Consider the following 18,204-nt stretch of genomic DNA (forward strand, 5'->3'; position numbering starts at 1 on the left):
CACCCTTTGGTTCCCTGTGACTTTTTTTCCCATGTGAATTTTGAACTATGTATTATCTATTCAGAAAAAAGAAATCGATTAAAAATAAATTATCTGTCCTATCTAAGCTTATCCGTGAATGGTGAGGTAGGGAAGGACCAGTAGAAAAGATACTTAGTAGAAGATGCTTAGAAGAGATACCAGTAGGAGAGATATTTCTTCATCTGAAAATAAGTATAAAATTTGTTGAACATTTATGTGCCAGGCTCTGTGCAGTATCCTAGACACCTTTAAAATTTTTTATTATGATAGTTTTTGTTATTTATCATTTTAGACTTACAGAAAAGTTGGAAGAATAGTATAAAGTATTCCCTTACCCAGATTCTCCAACTGTTAACATTTTGCTATATTTCCTCTTGTGTTGTGTATAAACTTTTTTTAACCATTTGAGAGGAAGTGTGAGATATGATGCCCCTTTACCCTTAAATACTTCATGATGTATTTTCTAAAAGCGAGAACATTGTCTTACGTAACCTCAGTATGATTGTCAAAATCAGGAAGATAATAATGATACAATACCATTATCTGATCTGTAGACCTTTTCTAAGTTTTGTAAGATTATCTTGTTCGTGTCCTTTATAGCAAAAAAAACCCTGAATTGATCTGATCAGATGGTATGTTGCATTCATTTGTCGTGTCTCTGTGAATCTGTTTGATCTGACATTGGCAGTTTTGAAGAGTGTAGGCCGATTGTTTTGCATTTGAGTTTGTCTGATGTCTGATCTTCCTTCATGATAAGATCCAGGTTATATGCATTTTTATCAGGAATACCAGTCCTTTACGTTTGTTAAACTTCTGGTTTTGAGATAATTGTAGATGCACATGCATTTGTAAGAAATAATACAGAGAGATCCCATATACCCTTCACCCATTTCCCTCCAATGGTAAAATCTTGCATAACTATAGTAAATATTACAACCAGAGTATTGGCTTGGACGCAGTCCACTGATCGTACTCAAATTTCTCCAGTTTAACTTGTACTTAACCAAACTGTTGCCAGTTTTGGGCTGTTATAAATAAATTGGCTGTGAATATTTATGTACAGGTTTTTTTGTGAACATGCCTTTTCATTTGCCTGGAATAAATGTTCAGGGGTGCGATTTCTGAATGTTTTGGTAAGCACATATTTAATTTTGTAAGAACCTGCCATAGTCTTTCCCAAGCTGTGTTATTTTACATCCCCGCTAGAAACATATCCTGGATCCAGTTCCTTTGCATTCTGGACAGCATTTGGACATTGTCCCTATTTTTTATTTTAGCAAATATGATAGGTGTATAGTAACATCTCTTTTTGTGGTTTTACTCTGCATTTCTTTAATGGCTACTGATGTTGAACGTCTTTTCATGTGTTTGTTTGCCATTTGTATATCCTCTTCAGTGAAATGTCTGTTCATGTCTTTTGCCCATTGTCTACCTGGCTTATTTGTTTTTTGCTGTTGAGTGTTGAGAGTTCTTTTTTATACATTCTAGGTAAAAGTACTTTGTCAAAATTGTGGTTTGCAAAAATTTTCCCCCAGTATGTATCTTGTCTTTTCAACTTCTTTAACAGGGTCTTTTGAAGAACAAAAATTTTAAATTTTGATAAGGTTTAATTTATGAGTTTTTCCTTTTATGAATCTTGCTTTTGTTATCAAATCTAAAAACTCTTTGTCTAGCCGTAGATCCCAAAGATTTTCTATTATTTTTCTAAAAGTTTTATAGTTTTATGTTTTACTTTTAAGTCCATGATCCACTTTGAGTTAATTTTTGGATAAAGAGTGAGGTTTAGGTTGAGGTTCGTTTTTTTTGCTTTTGTATATAGTCCAGTATTTCACCTTGGTCGAAACTCAGTTGGGCATATTTGTATGGGTATGTATCTGGGCTTTCTGTTCAATTCCACTCATCGATGTGTCTTTCCTTCTGTCCATACCACACTGTCTTGATTACTGTAGCTATATATTAGGCCTGAGTATTAGGTAGATTGATTCTTCCCACTTTATTCTTTTTTTTTTTTTTGAGGAAGACTAGCCCTGAGCTAACTAATGGCAAGCCTCCTCTTTTTGCTGAGGAAGACTGGCCCTGAGCTAACATCCATGCCCATCTTCCTCTACTTTATACGTGGGACACCTACCACAGCATGGCTTTTGCCAAGCGGTGCCATGTCCGTACCCGGGATCCGAACCTGTGAACCCCGGTCCGCCAAGAACCAGAACCTGCACACTTAACTACTGCGCCACCAGGCCAGCCCCCCTCCCACTTTATTCTTATTTTTCAAGATTGTTTTATCTATTCTAGGTCCTTGAGCCTTTCTATATAAATTGTCTGTGTATCTACAGAAAAAAAAAAAAACCTTGCTGGGATTTTGATATGACTGCATTAAACCTATAGATCAATTTGAGGAGAACTGATATATTTACTGTGTTGAATCTTCCATTCCATGAACTTTGTATGTTTTTCCATTAATTTAGGTCTTTTAAAATTTCTTGTATCAGCATTTGATAGTTTTCAGCATACAGGCCCTGTTCGTGTCTCATGGCATTGTTCATGGCATTCGCTTGTTCTCCTTTTAATAGCTGCAGCGTCTGTAGTGTCAGCTTTAAATAAAATAGCCAGTTATCTTGCCAAGAAAATGAATTTATTCAGGAATAGCCAGAGGAATTGGAGTTTCGGAAATGCAAGCTATAGTGGACCATAGGCAAATCCAAGAACAGAGGAGGAGAGCTTGCTTTTAAAGAAGAATGGGGGGAAGTTGGGAAGGGCTGTTCTAAATGAAAATTCGTTGGAAGAAAGTAAGAGTTCAGGGTGGCGACGGCTCCTGCTTGGCTGGGCTGTTGCTGGGGAAGGAGAGTATCTTCCTTGCCGCTGGAGCAGTAAGCAGTTGCCCTTCCTGCTGAGATGTCAAGCAACCCATGGCCTGTGTGGGGGACCGCCCCTACAGGACTTCCCAACTCCATTTTAAGTGAGGTTCCCCTGTATTAATTTAATTTTGCAGTGGTGATATTCCCTGTTCATTCTTGATTTTAGTGATTTGTATCTTCTCTCTTTATCTTTGTCAGTCTTGCTAGAAATTTGTTGATTTTATTGATTTTTTCCAAAGAACCAGCTTTTTTCCCATTTCTTTTTTAAAGAACGGACTTAATTTGTTTGAAACCTTTCCTCTTTCTAATGTAAGCATTTAGTGCTGTAGGTGTCTCTCTCAGCATTAGTTTAGCTGTGTGTGTCTCACTTTGATATCCTGTATTTTCATTTTCCTTCAATTTTATGTGACTTTTTCTTTTGAGACTTCCTATTTGACCCGTGGATTTAGACGTGTGTTGTTTAATTTCCAGTTGTTTGGAGATTTTGCTGTTATCTTAGTGTTAACGATTTTTAGTTTGATTCCATTATGATCAGAGAAATACTCTGTATGATTTCAATTCTTTTAGATTTGTTGAGGTTTGTTTTATGAGCTAGGATATGGTTGTCTTGGTAAATGTTCCATGGATGCTTGAAAAAAATGTGTATTCTACTGTTGGGTGGAGTGTTGTGTAGATGTCACTTAGATCAGTGCACTCACTTGTTTCTGAGAGCAGGTGGGGTGGAAAGATCGCCTTCCCGCTGGGCCCTGCTGAAACTGTGGTGGGAAGCAGGGTGAGGTTTTCCATTGGTGCTTGTTAGAGAGTAGACAGGTTAATGGGCCACTCTTCCTGGTACTTTGGCGAGGGGCAGCAGGCTTTTTTTTGGTCTCTTCCTGTTGACAGTTCCAGTTTGCAGGCTTCTGTAGCACATTGTCTCAGATATATGAGAGGCATAATGAAGCCCAGGAAATTCACCACTCTGCATTCTTCAAGTCTCAAAGTCCTAGGCAGCCAACCTCTTCTTTCTACCTCTCAGAGACTCCTTGTACTTGTTTGTTTTTTAGGTGTAAGGGGGAGGACCTGAGAGGAGTGGGACTATTCCATCATGGCAGGACAGAAAGTCCCCATAGCATCTCACATGCATTTTGACTCGGACACGGGTGATTGATATGATAAAGGAATACGAAATGAGAGTGTTAACTGATCTAAAAACATGCCACTTTCATAGAAAAGATTATTGGATATACGTGTATGAAATCAAATGTACAGCCTTCACATAGAATGCACCAATTTTACAAGACTTTTAACAAAATAAATAGTTGTGAAATCAAGTTCTGATGAAATGGAGGAATGCAGAGTCAGATCAACACTAACAAAATGACATCATTTGTATATTTATCATCAAAGCATCTGGCAAGAAATTCTGTCTAAAGATGTTTGAAGAAAATAGATGTCAGCTGAAGTTCTTCAGCTTCTTGAAGGACGGTACAACATTTAAGTGTTTCTTTAATAAGCTTCTTTATTCAGTGATGTTGCTTTCATTTTTTAATTAAAAATTTTAACCAATATAATACATGAACATTATTTTAAAAAATAAACAGTACCACCAGGCTTGGTTCCCTGCCCAGTCCTTCCCTCCTCTAATTCTTGTTTCTTAGAGGCAGCTCACCTCTTTCAACTCTTTTGTCTGTTCCTTCTCTTATTAGCTTCATATGTCGCACGCTATACTCCTTTTTTTAAATTAAAGATTTGGTTTTTTGATATGTTGCCATTATGAAACACTAAAAGTATAATGATCAAGAGTTGCTCTGAAATGATATTCTTGAAGAAAACCCTGTAATAGTGGGTTGGATATAGCCATCCCAGGGCCTTTTGAAAAAAGCAAATGGTTTGTCCCTAGAGCCTGCTGTTTGACGGTAGTGCTTTAATTAGCACGCGGCGTGGGGCCCGTGTGTGATGGAGGAGTCAGCACAGTCACCATCTGGCACAGGCCACAAACAGAACTTGTTTCCTAGCGTTTAGTTTGCAGGCGGCTATGCTCAGGCTTCCAAAGTGTTCTCCAGACGCCACTGTAGTGGACGGTGATGTTCTGACCTTTTTTCCTCCTTCCGTTTTTCCTCAGATTGAGAAACACTTGATGAAATTTTTATGTCACTTAAAAAGCTTAGCTTATTAAAGTTTAATAAGGAGGTGGCAGCAACTCAACTAGTTGAAACCTTTGGCTATTTTAAAAGAGACGCCAGAACTATTAGCAAAGGAAACGCAGTGAGTGTCAGGAGAAGCTCATTTTCTCCCACAAACTGTCATCATGAAGCAGTCCTTTCTATGGAATATGCTCCCAAAGAGAGCCATTTATTGTGACTAACTTTCTGAGCACAGTGTAAAGCACACGATTGCCACCATTTTATATATGAAAGAATCTCCTGCTTTGGTGTTTTAGTTTACGGCTAAGTATGTGTGGTTTGCTCTCCCTGAAGAACTGTTAGGATGCATCCAAATGCGTTCTGACCCAGGCACAGATAGCGCAGATGACGGCTGATGGTAAACTTCAGTGTCACCTTCTAATAAGTCAGTGATAGTTATTTCACACAGCAGGATAGATGCTTGGTGTCTTACATTGAAAGGGTACCTAAGGTTTTTCTGAAAAATATAAACTTTTTCACAATTACATGGTTAATATTGCACCTTTAATCACAAAGTAGTCAAGTTTGATTCCCAAAACAGAAGAACAGAATTTCTATTTTACTGTTGAGGAATAGGGCAGATAGAAACAATTCCACAACCTGATGGACTCCTGAGCTTAGGGTGTCTTCTTATGAATATTCCCTGTGAAAACACAGTTTTTAAGGCATTTAAAATTTGTTAAAACTCCTTGCCAAAATGTATATACAGTGTTCTTAGACTTCATAAATATCTCAAGGTTACTGAAACAAAATATGCTTTTGTTGCCCATTTTTATCTTGGAACGTAGCTAAATGGAGAATGCACTTGCCTTTTGAGAGTATGCAAGAATACTGAATGTTCTTCAGAGGAAGGCTAACACATTGCATATATACAGTTAATCTTTGAAAAATGTTGGGTTAAAAAGTTTTTTCCTTCCAGATTGGGTGGGAGGATGGGGGGTTTTGTGCATACTGTCAAGATTTCTCCCCTAGGAAAAGATTTTGTAGTCAAAAGAGACAGACTTCTTTTGTCATTGTTGGATGGTAGATTGAATTTTGTTTATTATGTTTATTAGGGATTAACAATTCCAGAAGCCCTAGAAAAGGAAAATAGATGTTTGAACTGAGAATATGTTATTTTACCACACTTTTTATCACATGCCAGGACCTGGCATGTCACACTGACTCAGTAAAAGTTTAAACGAATTAAAGAACGAGCTTCCATTCTGCTGGGAAGGTGGGCAGGCACAATCAGAATACCGTGTGGGATAGGGGCTGTTCTTCGGGACAGAGTGTTATTACTCTAGGCGAGTCAGGCCACTTCGCAGAGGAGGTAGTGACATTTGAGCTGAATTTTAAAGAATGAATAAGCCTTCAGCAGACAGAGACTGGCAGGAAAGTCAGGCAAGGGGGTCATTTTCCACAAAGCCGTGGAGAGATGAAAGGAGAGAGAGGAGAGCTAAATGGCATCAGGAATAGTGGGGAGGAGACCTGAGACTGTGAACGGATTCTGGATGAGTACATTGACACTAGAAGATGAAGGGCTTGAATCTCGTGCTGAAGAGTGTAGGCTTTACTCTCTGAGCAGTACAGATTCATCAAAGGTTTTAGCAGTGGAGTGATGGAAGGTTTTTTCTGATGGGAGAGGCTTAGGGGAAAGGTGCTCTTAAAAAGGGAAATATCAAAGAGCAAAGGAAAACAATATTAGTAAAGCGTGAGTCTGTACAGAGCTGGGGGATGGACTAGGGGCACAGGCAGATGGTTACCTTGGAAAAGCATTGCGCGTACTTATTTTGAGACAAAAAGGAAAAGAAGGGGTAGTGATGAGACAGTGAATGAAAAAGAGTGCAGACTACAGACTATTTTCACTCAGGGAGAAGTTTTATTCACAGCACCTGGATCTCACTGATGTTTAAAAGAAGACCCTACTCCTGATACAGACTTAATTCTGTGTCTGAGGGAGAGTTCTGGTGACTGAAAAGAGAAACCTGACATGAGTTTCACTGAAGTGACTTGTCTTCAGTACACTGTGAAACATCTAGCTTTGAGGAAATTATCCCTGTTAGGTTAAGCAGTATGAGTTGTTTCAAATTGTTTTCTACCAATTTAAAACTTTTGGACACTCTGCATCCAGTATAGAATAGTGTTCACATTGGTATCAGATAATCTGGCCCCTGAACACCAGTATCTCTTCTTATTTTATAATATGGCAAGTCTTTTGAGCATTTATAATGGGAAAACAGCTGGACTAGAAAGGCAAGGGACCTACGGTTCTAGTCTCAGCACTTTTACTAACTTTAGATAGATCACCCCCGCTTTCTCTGGCTTTGGGTTTTCTCCTTGTAAAATGATGCATCCCTGTGGTTTTGTCCCATTCTGACATTCTTTGTGTGGCGAGTTGGAAACTTGAATAGTTTTATTACCTAAACAATAGGGCACAGTCAGAAGTGCAGAGAATATGAGAGAGTGGGTGGAGCGTTACAGGAAGTGCTTTGGAAACTGGGGTTGGTAGTTTATACTTAGTTTAGTGAGTCTCAAACTTTAGTGTGTAAAAGAATCATATGGGGACATTTTCTTCTTCTTTTTTTTTTTTTTTTGGTGGGGAGAACACGTGTGTGTGTGTGAGACAGAGAGGGGAAGATTGTCGCTGAGCTAACATCTGTTGCCGGTCTTCCTCTTTTTGCTTGAGGAGGATTGTCGCTGAGCTAGCATCTGTTGCCAGTCTTGCTCTACTTTGTATGTGGGACACCACCACAGTGTGGCTTGATGAGCAGTGTGTAGGTCCCCGCCGTGGATCTGAACCCGAGAACCCCAGGCCACCAAAACGGAGCGCACAAACTTAACCACTACACCACCAGGCCGGCCCCAGAGAACACTTTTTAAAACTAGAAATTCCTGAGACACTTCCCCCTTCCAGTTATAGTTGGGAAGTCTGGATAGAACTTACCAGTTTTCAGTCTGGGCAAGTTACTTAATCTCTCTGAGCCTTGATCTCCTCTTCCCCAAAATGAGCATAATGTAGTTCCTTTCTCATAAAATGATTGTGAGGGTTACATGGGTCAGTATATGTGGAGGGCTACCTGGCACAGGGTATGTACTGAGTAAATCTTAGTTACTATAAATACCGTCATTAGTTAGTATTATTGTTATTAAGCACCCAGGGTGGCTTTAAAGCATTTGCCTCACGGACCACACCTTGAAAAACAGTGACTTAATGACATGGTGGTCTGGTGGAGGAAAGGGACCATAATAAAAAGTGATCTTCACGACAGAAATTTGTGCTTTGTCTTAGATGTTTCAGAGTCAGCAGGATGCAAATAATATTAAAACTAAGAGGCAAAAAACAGTGGCTTTTAGACAGATTCAAGTAAGAGACAAAAATCATAGCTGAGGTCTACCTGTCACAAAGTGATGAGACTGTTGAGGGAAGGAATTAAAACTCAGGGATGATCTAGAAGGAGGTAGTAACACAGAAGCCAAGTCCCAAGAAAAATACTACAGTGAAGATACTTGACATTAATGTCAAACGCAGAGAAAAGATGTTTTTTACTTTTGCCACAGGAGGTTTTGAAAGTTCAAAAAAGGAGGGGTGATGTGTCCACACATTTGTGGGAGATCTCTAATTAGATGCCCTACATGCATTCATGTCGGCTCCCTGAAGCCTGAACTCCGTCTCCGAGCAGCGCCTCCTCTCCTCTTTCTCATGGTCCCTAATCTGTGTGACGCCACTCCCACACAGCTAGTCACCTAGCTGAAAGCTGGGACAGTGTCTTAACACCTCTCTACTCTCCTGCCCCCATGTCAGTCAGCCAGCCACTAGGTTCTGTCAGTTTTGCCTCTTCAGTCTTCCTTCGCTTTGTCCTGTCCTCTCTATCCTTACTGCCACTTGCCCAATTCAGGCCCTTCTTACCTCTCCGAGTACTAGGCCCTAAGTGATGAGGGAAAGGTCTTCATAGAAGAATTCCAGCTAATGCATAGAATTAGAAAATCACCACTGTGTAACCCGTAATGAAATGATGGATTTAGACAGTGGTCATCAGTGGACGCTAAAATTATTTGAAGGACTGATGGAGCTTTATAATGGATGGATCAAGCTGACAGAACCTGAACCACTGATCCTGCTTGATATCGCTGAAAGTTGGACCATCTAACATTATACCCTCACGATGGGTTATTAGGAAGTACACAGCACAATCTAGGAGGTATTCTTGCCAAAGCAAGGGAACCTGAATCTAACAACCATTTCCTCAGAAATGGGCCAAGGAAAATGACACCAGGAGGAAACAACCAGCTAAATTTAGGATGGGGGACATTCTGTAGGACAAATAACCCAGTTTTGTCTTATAAAAATAGCATTAAAAAAAAAAGTATGGTGGAGACTTCTGCTTTTGGCCAAGATGGAGTAATGGACTTGGTTTACCCTCCTGCCTGAAGCAGTTAAAAAAGAAAAAAAGCAAATATATGAAACAATGTTTTTGAGACACTGAACAACAGGCAACAAAGGCCAATGATCCCTAAGAAATGGGAAACAAAAGAGATCAGCCCTAAGATTATCCAGCTTAATGTTTTGAGAGAGTTTCCAGGCACTTAATAACAAAGGTTCAAACTAATGCGAAATGAAAACTGATAGAACTGCAGTGAGAAATGGAGAAACCTGCAGTTAGAGTCAGATTTCAGTACCCTTCTCTCAGTAGTTGAAAGAATAAGTAGACAGAAAATCAATGAGCATGTAAAAGATTTGAACGACATAGTCAATTAACTTCATCTGATTGACGTTCATAAAGCACTACAACAAAAGCAGAATACCATTCTTGTAAAGTGTACTCTGAGCCATAAAACAAGTCTCAATAAGTTTAAAAGGATTCAAGTCATAAAAAAATATATTCTCTGATCACTTGGAATTAAATTAGAAATCAATAACTGGAAAATCTCTGGAAAACTCTCACATATTAAGAAACTAACCTCTAAATAACCCAAGGGATAAAGTCAAAAGGGAAATTAGAAAGTCATTTGAACTAGTGAAGGTGAAAACACAATATATCAAAATGTTGAAGATGCCACTAAAGCAGTGCCTGTATGAAAAAAGATGAAAAGTCTGAAATTAACACTCTCAGCTTACACCCTGAGAAACTGGGGAAAGAAGAGCAAATTAAACCCAAAGTAAGCGGAAGAAAGGAAACAATAAAGATCAGAGCAGCAGTCGGTGAACAAAATCAATGACTTCAGGATCTGGTTCTTAGAGAAGATCAATAAAATTGATAAGCCTCTGGCCAAGGTCATCAGGAGAAAAAGAGAGCAGGCACAAATTAGCAATATCAAAAATGAGAGAGATGACATCACCTCAGATTATAAGGATAATAGGGGAATATTGTGAACAACTCTATGCTAATAAATTTGACAACTTCAGTGAAATGGACAAATTCTATGAAAGGCTAAAGACCAGAGCTCAGTCAAGATGAATAGATAAGTTAAATAGCCCTATATCTATCAAGGAAATTGCCTGTGTAGTTTAAAATCTTCCAAAAAAAGAAAGCTCTAGGCAGATGGTTTCTGGTGAATTCTACCAAACATTTAAGGAAGAAATAATAGCAATTCTACACAAACTATGGAAAATTGGAATGGCAGGAATACCTAACGTTTCATTCTATAAAGCCAGCATCATCTTGATACCAAAACTAGTCAAAAACATTACAAAACAGAAAACTGAAGACCAGAATCCTTCTTGAACCTAGATGCAAAAATTCTAAACAAAATTTTAGCAAATCATATCCAACAATATGTAAAACGGTTAATTCATCATGACCAGGTGGTGCTGTAAAAAGGTTAATTCATCATGACCAGGTGGTGTTTATCCTAGGAATGCGAGGCTGATTTAACATTAAAAATCTAATCACTGTAATTTACCATATTATCAGACAAAAAGGAAACCCATACGATCTCAATACATGCGGAAAAAACATTTGCCAAAATCTAACATCTGTTCTTGATTTTAAAACTTTAGCAAACTAGGAATAAAAGGCAACTTTCTTAAACTGATGAGAGGCGTCTATGAAAACCTGACAGCTACCATTATACCCATATTAGAAATGAAGAAGTAAAAACCATCTTCATTCATAGATGACTATGTAGAAAATTTGATGGAGTCTATAAGCAAGCTGCTAGAACTAACAAATGAGTTTAGCAACATTGGGAGATATAAGATCAATCTACAAAAATCAATTTTATTTCTATACAAGCAATGAATGAGAATTGAATTTTTTTAAAAAAATACCGTTTTCATTAGCATCAAACAGGAAATAGCATAAACAGGAAATTATTAGAAATAGATTTGATAAAAGATGTGCAAGAACCTGTACAGTGAAATTCACATAAAATTTTGCTGCGAGAAGTTAAACAAGAACTAAATAGATGGAGGATACAGCGTTCAAGGGAAGACTCAATATTGTTAAGATGTCACTTCTCCCCAAATTGTTTTACACATTCGGTGCAATCCCAACGTAGATCTCAGATGGCTTTTTAAGTGGAAGTTAGCAAGCTGAACCTGAGATTCTTAGGGGAATGCAGAGGATCAAGAACAACTGAAAGGATGTTGGAAAAGAAGGAAAAAGTTGGAAGATTAACACTGCCTGATTTCAAGTTTGTTAAAAAGCTACAGAAATCATGACTGATACTTGCTTAATGGTAGACAGATATATGGTATAAAATAGTGTTCAGACTTAGATCCACACATTTATGGGCATCTGATTTTTGCCAAATGTGCAAAGGCAATTCAGTGGAGAAAGGACAGCCTTTTCAACAAATGGTGCTGAGACAATTGTATATCATGGGCGAAAAAAAGAACTTTAAACAATATCTCATACCATGCCAAATTAATTCAAAATAGATCAGAGAACTGCATGTAAAGCCTACAACGATAAAACTTCTAGAAAAGAAAATAGGGGAAAATCTTGTAACCTTGCGATAGGCAAAAATTACTTAGATATGACACCAGAGTACAATCCACAAATGAAAAATTGATAATTCATCAAAATTAAAAACTTCTGCCACAGAGTGAGAGAAAATATATGCAAAAGGAGTTGTATCTAGAATATGTAAAATACTCTCGTCAATAAGAAGACAAAACCTCAGTAGAAAAATGGGTAAAAAATTTGAACAGACACTTCACCCAAGAAGATATGCAGATGACCAATAAGTGCATGAAAATATACTCAGCATCACTCATAATTAGGGAAATGCAAATTAAAACCACAACGAGATTCCTCTACACACCTATTAAGAGTGGTTACAATCAGATGACGAAGACTGGCTGTATCAAGGGTTGGTGAGGATTGGAGGAACTGGGTTTTCATACACTGCTAGTGGAAATGTAAAATGGTACACTCACTTTGGAAAACATTTTGGCAGTCTCTTAAAAAGTCAAACACGCCTACCATGTTAGCTAGTCTTCCCTACTTCATAGGTATTTACCCTGGAGGAAAAAACATACGTCCTTAACAGGGACTTGTGTAAGTAAAAAATGTTGTTTTCAGCTTTATTCATTGCAGCCAAAAACTGGAAAACAATGCAAATGTCCCATCAACAGGTGAAAAATAAATTTCGGTGTATCTATATAACGGGATACTACATAGCATAAGAAAGAAATGAAATGTTGATACATGGAACCACATGGATTAATTTCAAGATAATTATGCTAAATGAAAGAAACCATACACAAAATAGTTCATACTGTATCATTTCATTTATGTAAAACTCAAAAATACAAACTATAGTAGCAGAAAGTGGGTCATGGGGGATAGGGTGAAAGGGTGATGGGAAGAGGGGATTAGGAAGAGGCACGAGGAAGTTGCCGGGATGATAGATAAGATACACTGTCTTGATCTTAATGATGGTTTCATGGGTCATGTCAAAACATCAGATTATGCACTTTAAATATTTGCAGTTTATTTTAAGTCAACTATATCTCCCTAAGGCAGTTATATATATATATATATGATAGAGGGGATTCTTCCAGGTTAAAAGAGACTTGAGAGGCATAGCAACCAAAGGCTCTGTATCCTTTGTATCCTGATTCAAATAAGCCGTTCTGGAGACAACTAGGGATATTGTAGTATAGTCTGAGTATTTGATATTGTTGATTAATTATTGTTGGTTTTGTTAGATAAGACGGCACCAATCAAAGCCCATACCTATTAGAGAGACGTAATGAAGACTCTATGGGTGAAATAATTCAATGCTTGTGATGTGCTTTGAAATCCTCCAGCACCATAAAAAGGGGTTCCCTCTTACAGATGAAAATATGGGTAAAATATTGACACTTGAAGCTGGATGGTGGATACTTAGAGGTTCATTAAATTATTGTTTTCTTCTGTGTGTTTTTAAATTCCCCTAAAATTTTTATGTTTTTATGATTTTTTTTTTTTTATCCTGAGGATAGCCCCCACAATTTCCTTCAGCCTCAGCACCTCCTCTGCTCACAGTTCAGGATCTGGTTATGTGTAGGGTGACCATCTGTCCCAGTGCCTGTTTGCACCTGTTTTCCCAGGGTAATTGTTAATAGGGCTCTCTGACTCTCAGAGCATTGTATTTGAACAATAAAATATATACTCAGCCTAGGTATATCAAACTATAATTTCTTTCACATCCCTGTGCGTCCTACCTATTTGTCTTTACTTGACTATTCTTTTGTCCAGAAAGGATGCCTATGCTTTCCTTATCTAACTCCTTCCTACTCAGTTGTCCAAGTCTTAGCTCAGGCATCGTTTCCTCAAAGCCTTCCCTGATGTTCCTCCTCTGCCTGAGCCCCGCTGCCTGCGTTAGGTGGCCTCCTTTGTGCTGCCACATCACTTGGGCATGCTCTGCTCTACAATGTCCTATTAAAATGTGTTTACTAGTCTGTTCCCCAATTCAGTTGGCTTTTCAAGATGAAGAGTACACTGTCTTTTCGTCTTTGGGTCCTTGGTGTCTAGCGATGCTAGCAATAGCTGGTAAAATGTTGGTTAAATCCAGCCTTAGAGATTCCCTGACTTGGCCCTCTCAGATAAATGAGCATAACTCACCTCTGGAAGGTCAGTGCACCTTCCTAGATCAAAGAGCATTATCATAGCAGATGGTGGTAGGATAAACAATTTCAAGGGGCTTTGAAGTGTCCTTTTACTAAGACAGAGTTATACATCTAATAGTGTCTGACATATACAAGAAGTAGATTTTGATAATGCTGTAATACTTCAAATGTTTATTAACTACAAAATGCAGTAGTAGTTATAACACCTGGCTTTTTCACTGTGTGCACCTTTTAATTATTCAACCAGAATCTGAATCTATGGGAAAACTGCCAGTTTTTCTAATTTTTTAATAGCTTTTTTAGAATTCTCCCATATGATATGACATGGAGAATGATGTAAGACAATAGGGACTTTATACATATAATTATTTTAAAATAAAGAACATCATCCAGAGATCTTGCACTTGTATGTCTGTTTTTCTTTGCAATTTTTACAGCGTCGTCTTGGAGATGCAGCCAAGAAAGCCATCAGCAAATTGACAACCAGAACAGTAAAAAAGGGCGATAAGGTACAGTAATGAAATAACTTCTAACACTATAAAAATAAAAAGTAAGGGGCCAGCCCAGTGGTGTAGTGATAAAGGTCACTTGGTGGCCTGGGGTTCACAGGTTCAGATCCCAGACATAGAGTTACACATTACTCATCAAGCCATGCAGTGGTGGCATCCCACGTACAAAAAATAGAGGAAGATTAGCATAGATGTTAGCTTGGGGACAGTCTTCCTCAAGCAAAAAGAGGAAGATTGGCGGCAGATGTTAGCTCAGGACCAATCTTCCTCATCAAAAAACATAGTAAAATAAAAAGTAGTTTTGCTTTTGAGTTGGTGGGAGAGAATATGCACTAATCATCCGTGTCTCCTTTGTTAGAGTATTATTTTTCTCTGAGTGTACTATATAATGCTGCATTTTAAACCAGTGTCTCTTTGAAATCTTATTCTTAGTGTGCCTGTCATTTGGAGGCCTTCCATACAGTTCTCTAACTTTCCTGGACTTTAAAGGCTCTTGCCATTATTTGCTTCACCGGGCTGCTTATAGTTACGCTGGCTGTGCTGTTCAACAGCGTTCTGCTAAAACCTAGCATACTTTTAAAGGGAAGAACTCTAATGGGGCAGTTGATGCACTAAGTAGACAGGAATATGCATCCTCTTCCTATGCTTCCTGAGACTTTGCCACATCTCCTTTGTGTTTTTATTCCTTCACCAATTAAATGGAGAACTGGAGACCCACATTTCAAGGGAGTGTCAGTCAACAAGGTGCTTTCTGTGCTGAGCAGTTTGAAAGAAGGGCACAGTGAGTCAGGATTGGGCCTGGTGGCTAGGGGGTGCAGAACCAGAGGCAGTGACAGGCTACGGCTGAGCCCGCCCACCACCATTCCCCAGTCGTCTCTCAAGTTACGGCAGAGCCCTGCTTCTGCTCTGTAAGACAGAACAGCAGCTTAAAGTTACACCTCCATTTGATACAGCCAAGGTTATCCAAAGTGAAAATACTGCATCTCTGAAGGCGTAAAAGCAAAACTGTCTTCTACCCCACGCCCAACTCTAATATTTTAAAAAAAGAATCTGCAAGGATAATTTCGATGATTTTCTGTCCTCCTAAGTTTTACCACTTTCTCGACTTTACTCGTTTTTATTCCCACTGCCTTAACACCACCACAGCTAGTTTTCTTTGACACTGCTCCGGAAAGTGGAGACATTTTCAGTGAACTTGACTGTACACTAAGGAAAGAAGAAAGTAGACACTCTTGCAGAGAATGTAAGCAGCACTGCAACCAGAGGGAAGTGGTCGCTGTGTCAGTGCTTTCTTGGCCTGGTGGGCTTTCAGTTGTCACGTTGATTTGAAATTCCCTGGAGCTGGTCTAACCTACCCCAGGCTAGCACAAAACCCTTTCCTTATTAAAACCAACGCCTTCTTAGTTTGTACCTCCTGCACCTGCCAAGAGTTGTTCCACTGAGTTTCGGTCTAAGTGACACTGGCACAGCAAAGAGTCTCACCTTTCCTGGCTTAGGTTCCTGGTAGTGCTCTGTTTCATGACAGTTCAGGGGAACCCCTCCTCAGTCCAGAGGAGGAAGGAAATCAGTTACTCTGAGTGATACTTGATAAGGACCCAGTACTGAGCTGAGCCAACGGCTGTTCTCTACCCCAAATCTGTGACCAGATGCGCAGCTCCCATCCTTGGGGCAGGTCTCCAGATAGCAGTCTTTTGGGGGCTCATCATCTCTGCTGCCTATACTTAGCCATGTGGTCAGATGAGCCTCCTAATGAGTACCCAAACTGTGGAGGGGTGTGCAGTGTGACCCATTAGACCCAAGTAGTGATGCAGCAGTGGTGGGGAGAGGGTATCAGAGTGGTCCAAGGTGATAGCTGATTTGAATCTTGATAAAAATTAGAATTCTGACTTCTAGGAAGTTTCACAAACAGAATTAGTATTACTTGTCACAACACAGTTTAAAAACAAAATAGATTGGCTTAGATGTAATTTTTATAGTTAAGCCCATGGAAACATTAAGTTTTTTTTAACCTTTCACTTTATAGTCACTTGTTTACCATAGTTGCCACAGGAAAATTCTTAGCTAGGTTGTATCTCCTCCATTTATGTACTTTTAACCTTAGCGTATGGCTTTTGTCCCTGTGCTTTTCATTTCAGGAAACAGACCCAGACTTTGATCATTGCGCAGTCTGCATAGAGAGCTATAAGCAGAATGACGTTGTCCGGATTCTCCCCTGCAAGTATGTCAGCTTCCTTCGTTAAAAAAGAATGATGCTAACGTAGTTTGTATGTCTCCCTTTCAGAGTGGGTCGCTCCCTTGCTTTTGAGAACTACTCGGTGGTTTTCTGGCAGGCAGAGGCCCAGCTGCACAGTGTACATAGCAGGAGTTGCAGTTCACAGTGAGCCGTGCTCCCTCAGCAAGAACTGATTGCACAAGCCTTTCTCTATATGAGAAACACAGGGCACAAACTCTGGACACATCCACAGCCTAAGGTCATTAATGTGAAAAGTTTTTAATGCTCTGACTTCTGTGGGTTTCAGAACTATCTGCTGTTCCTCTCCTTCTTAAATCAGAGTACATCACTAGACCATCCAGTAAAGCCTCATCAGTGTTCGCTTGGCTCTGGGGACCAGAACTCTAGGGACTTGGAGTAAGTCTTTTTGTGAACCTGGGTTATGCACAGTCGGGAGGACTGATATGTGCTGCACGCCTGCTCCTCGTCGGGGACTCTGCTCTGTGCAGTTTACGTTTCTCTCTCCTGTAAGAGGGTTAGTGTTTTTCTCCCCATTGTGCAGTGAAGGGTAGTGAAACCAATAGTAGCTGCTGGAGTCACACAATTCAGAAATGGCAGAGCCGATATGAAGGTCTGCCTTTAATGTTGGTACTTCTTACATGAGGCCACATACCTCCTTCCCAAAGGAGGGTGTTCTCCTGAACTTGATGCCCTGAAAAGAGCACATTTGCTTCATAAGTCTGTTGATTTTTCCCATGGTGCTGTCCCAAGCTGGGGATGTGAAACAATAAGATACACAGTTCTGAGTGCTAACTGGAAAAACATGAAACCACCTATTGAGAAGCCTGAAATCAAAGATTTTTTCCTCTTCCTTCTCCCCTCTTCTTTAAAACACATCCACACAGCTTCAGCCTTCCGATAATGCAGAGCGTGTGCATGAATAAAATAATTAGTAAGTGTCTCCATGAGGCTACCGGTATTACTTTACTTATTCACAAAGTAATCTATTTTGAGCCTAGAAAGTTCTGGTTTTTTAAAAAAATAGTAGAAGTTAAGAGTAATTCTATATACTGAAACAGAAAACCAAGATTCTAGAAGTCAAGTCATTCTAGTTTACATATAAAGGAAAATCTATAAAACTCAATATAAGCTCTTCTATGGAAAATTAAATTATGTAATGACCAGTTTTTCTTCAGCTGTAGTCACTTACAGTCTAAAACATGGGGCTAAAGGAAATATACATACCAATTAGGAAAAGGATCAGTAGGATGTTTTATAAAGCATCATCAGCTCTTACCTGATTTTAGAAAATGTTTTCATCTGCACAGATTTCTTTTGACACCGGAATGACCAGGAGGAAGCCCGGTCTCCCCAATTCGCTGTCTTCCCATTTCAGTGCAGGGCC

At 39.2% G+C, this 18,204-nt stretch overlaps 1 protein-coding gene across 9 annotated transcripts in view; it reads left to right on the plus strand.

The window, feature by feature from the left end:
* RNF130 (ring finger protein 130) overlaps nucleotides 1–18,204 on the plus strand; it is a 106,918-nt gene that overhangs the window by 45,844 nt on the left and 42,870 nt on the right. For 5 of the 9 annotated variants that reach the window (XM_023617014.2, XM_023617015.2, XM_023617013.2 and 2 more), the window contains exons 4-5: nucleotides 14,516–14,587; nucleotides 16,723–16,805. In XM_023617014.2, coding sequence (XP_023472782.1) covers nucleotides 14,516–14,587; nucleotides 16,723–16,805 — 155 coding nt within the window. The remainder of the gene's footprint in view (nucleotides 1–14,515; nucleotides 14,588–16,722; nucleotides 16,806–18,204) is intronic. The other 4 variants (XM_070233708.1, XM_070233709.1, XM_070233706.1 and 1 more) reach the window with 1 other exon arrangement.

The sequence above is a fragment of the Equus caballus genome, chromosome 14 (genome assembly GCF_041296265.1).
Source record: "Equus caballus isolate H_3958 breed thoroughbred chromosome 14, TB-T2T, whole genome shotgun sequence".
NCBI lineage: Eukaryota > Metazoa > Chordata > Mammalia > Perissodactyla > Equidae > Equus > Equus caballus.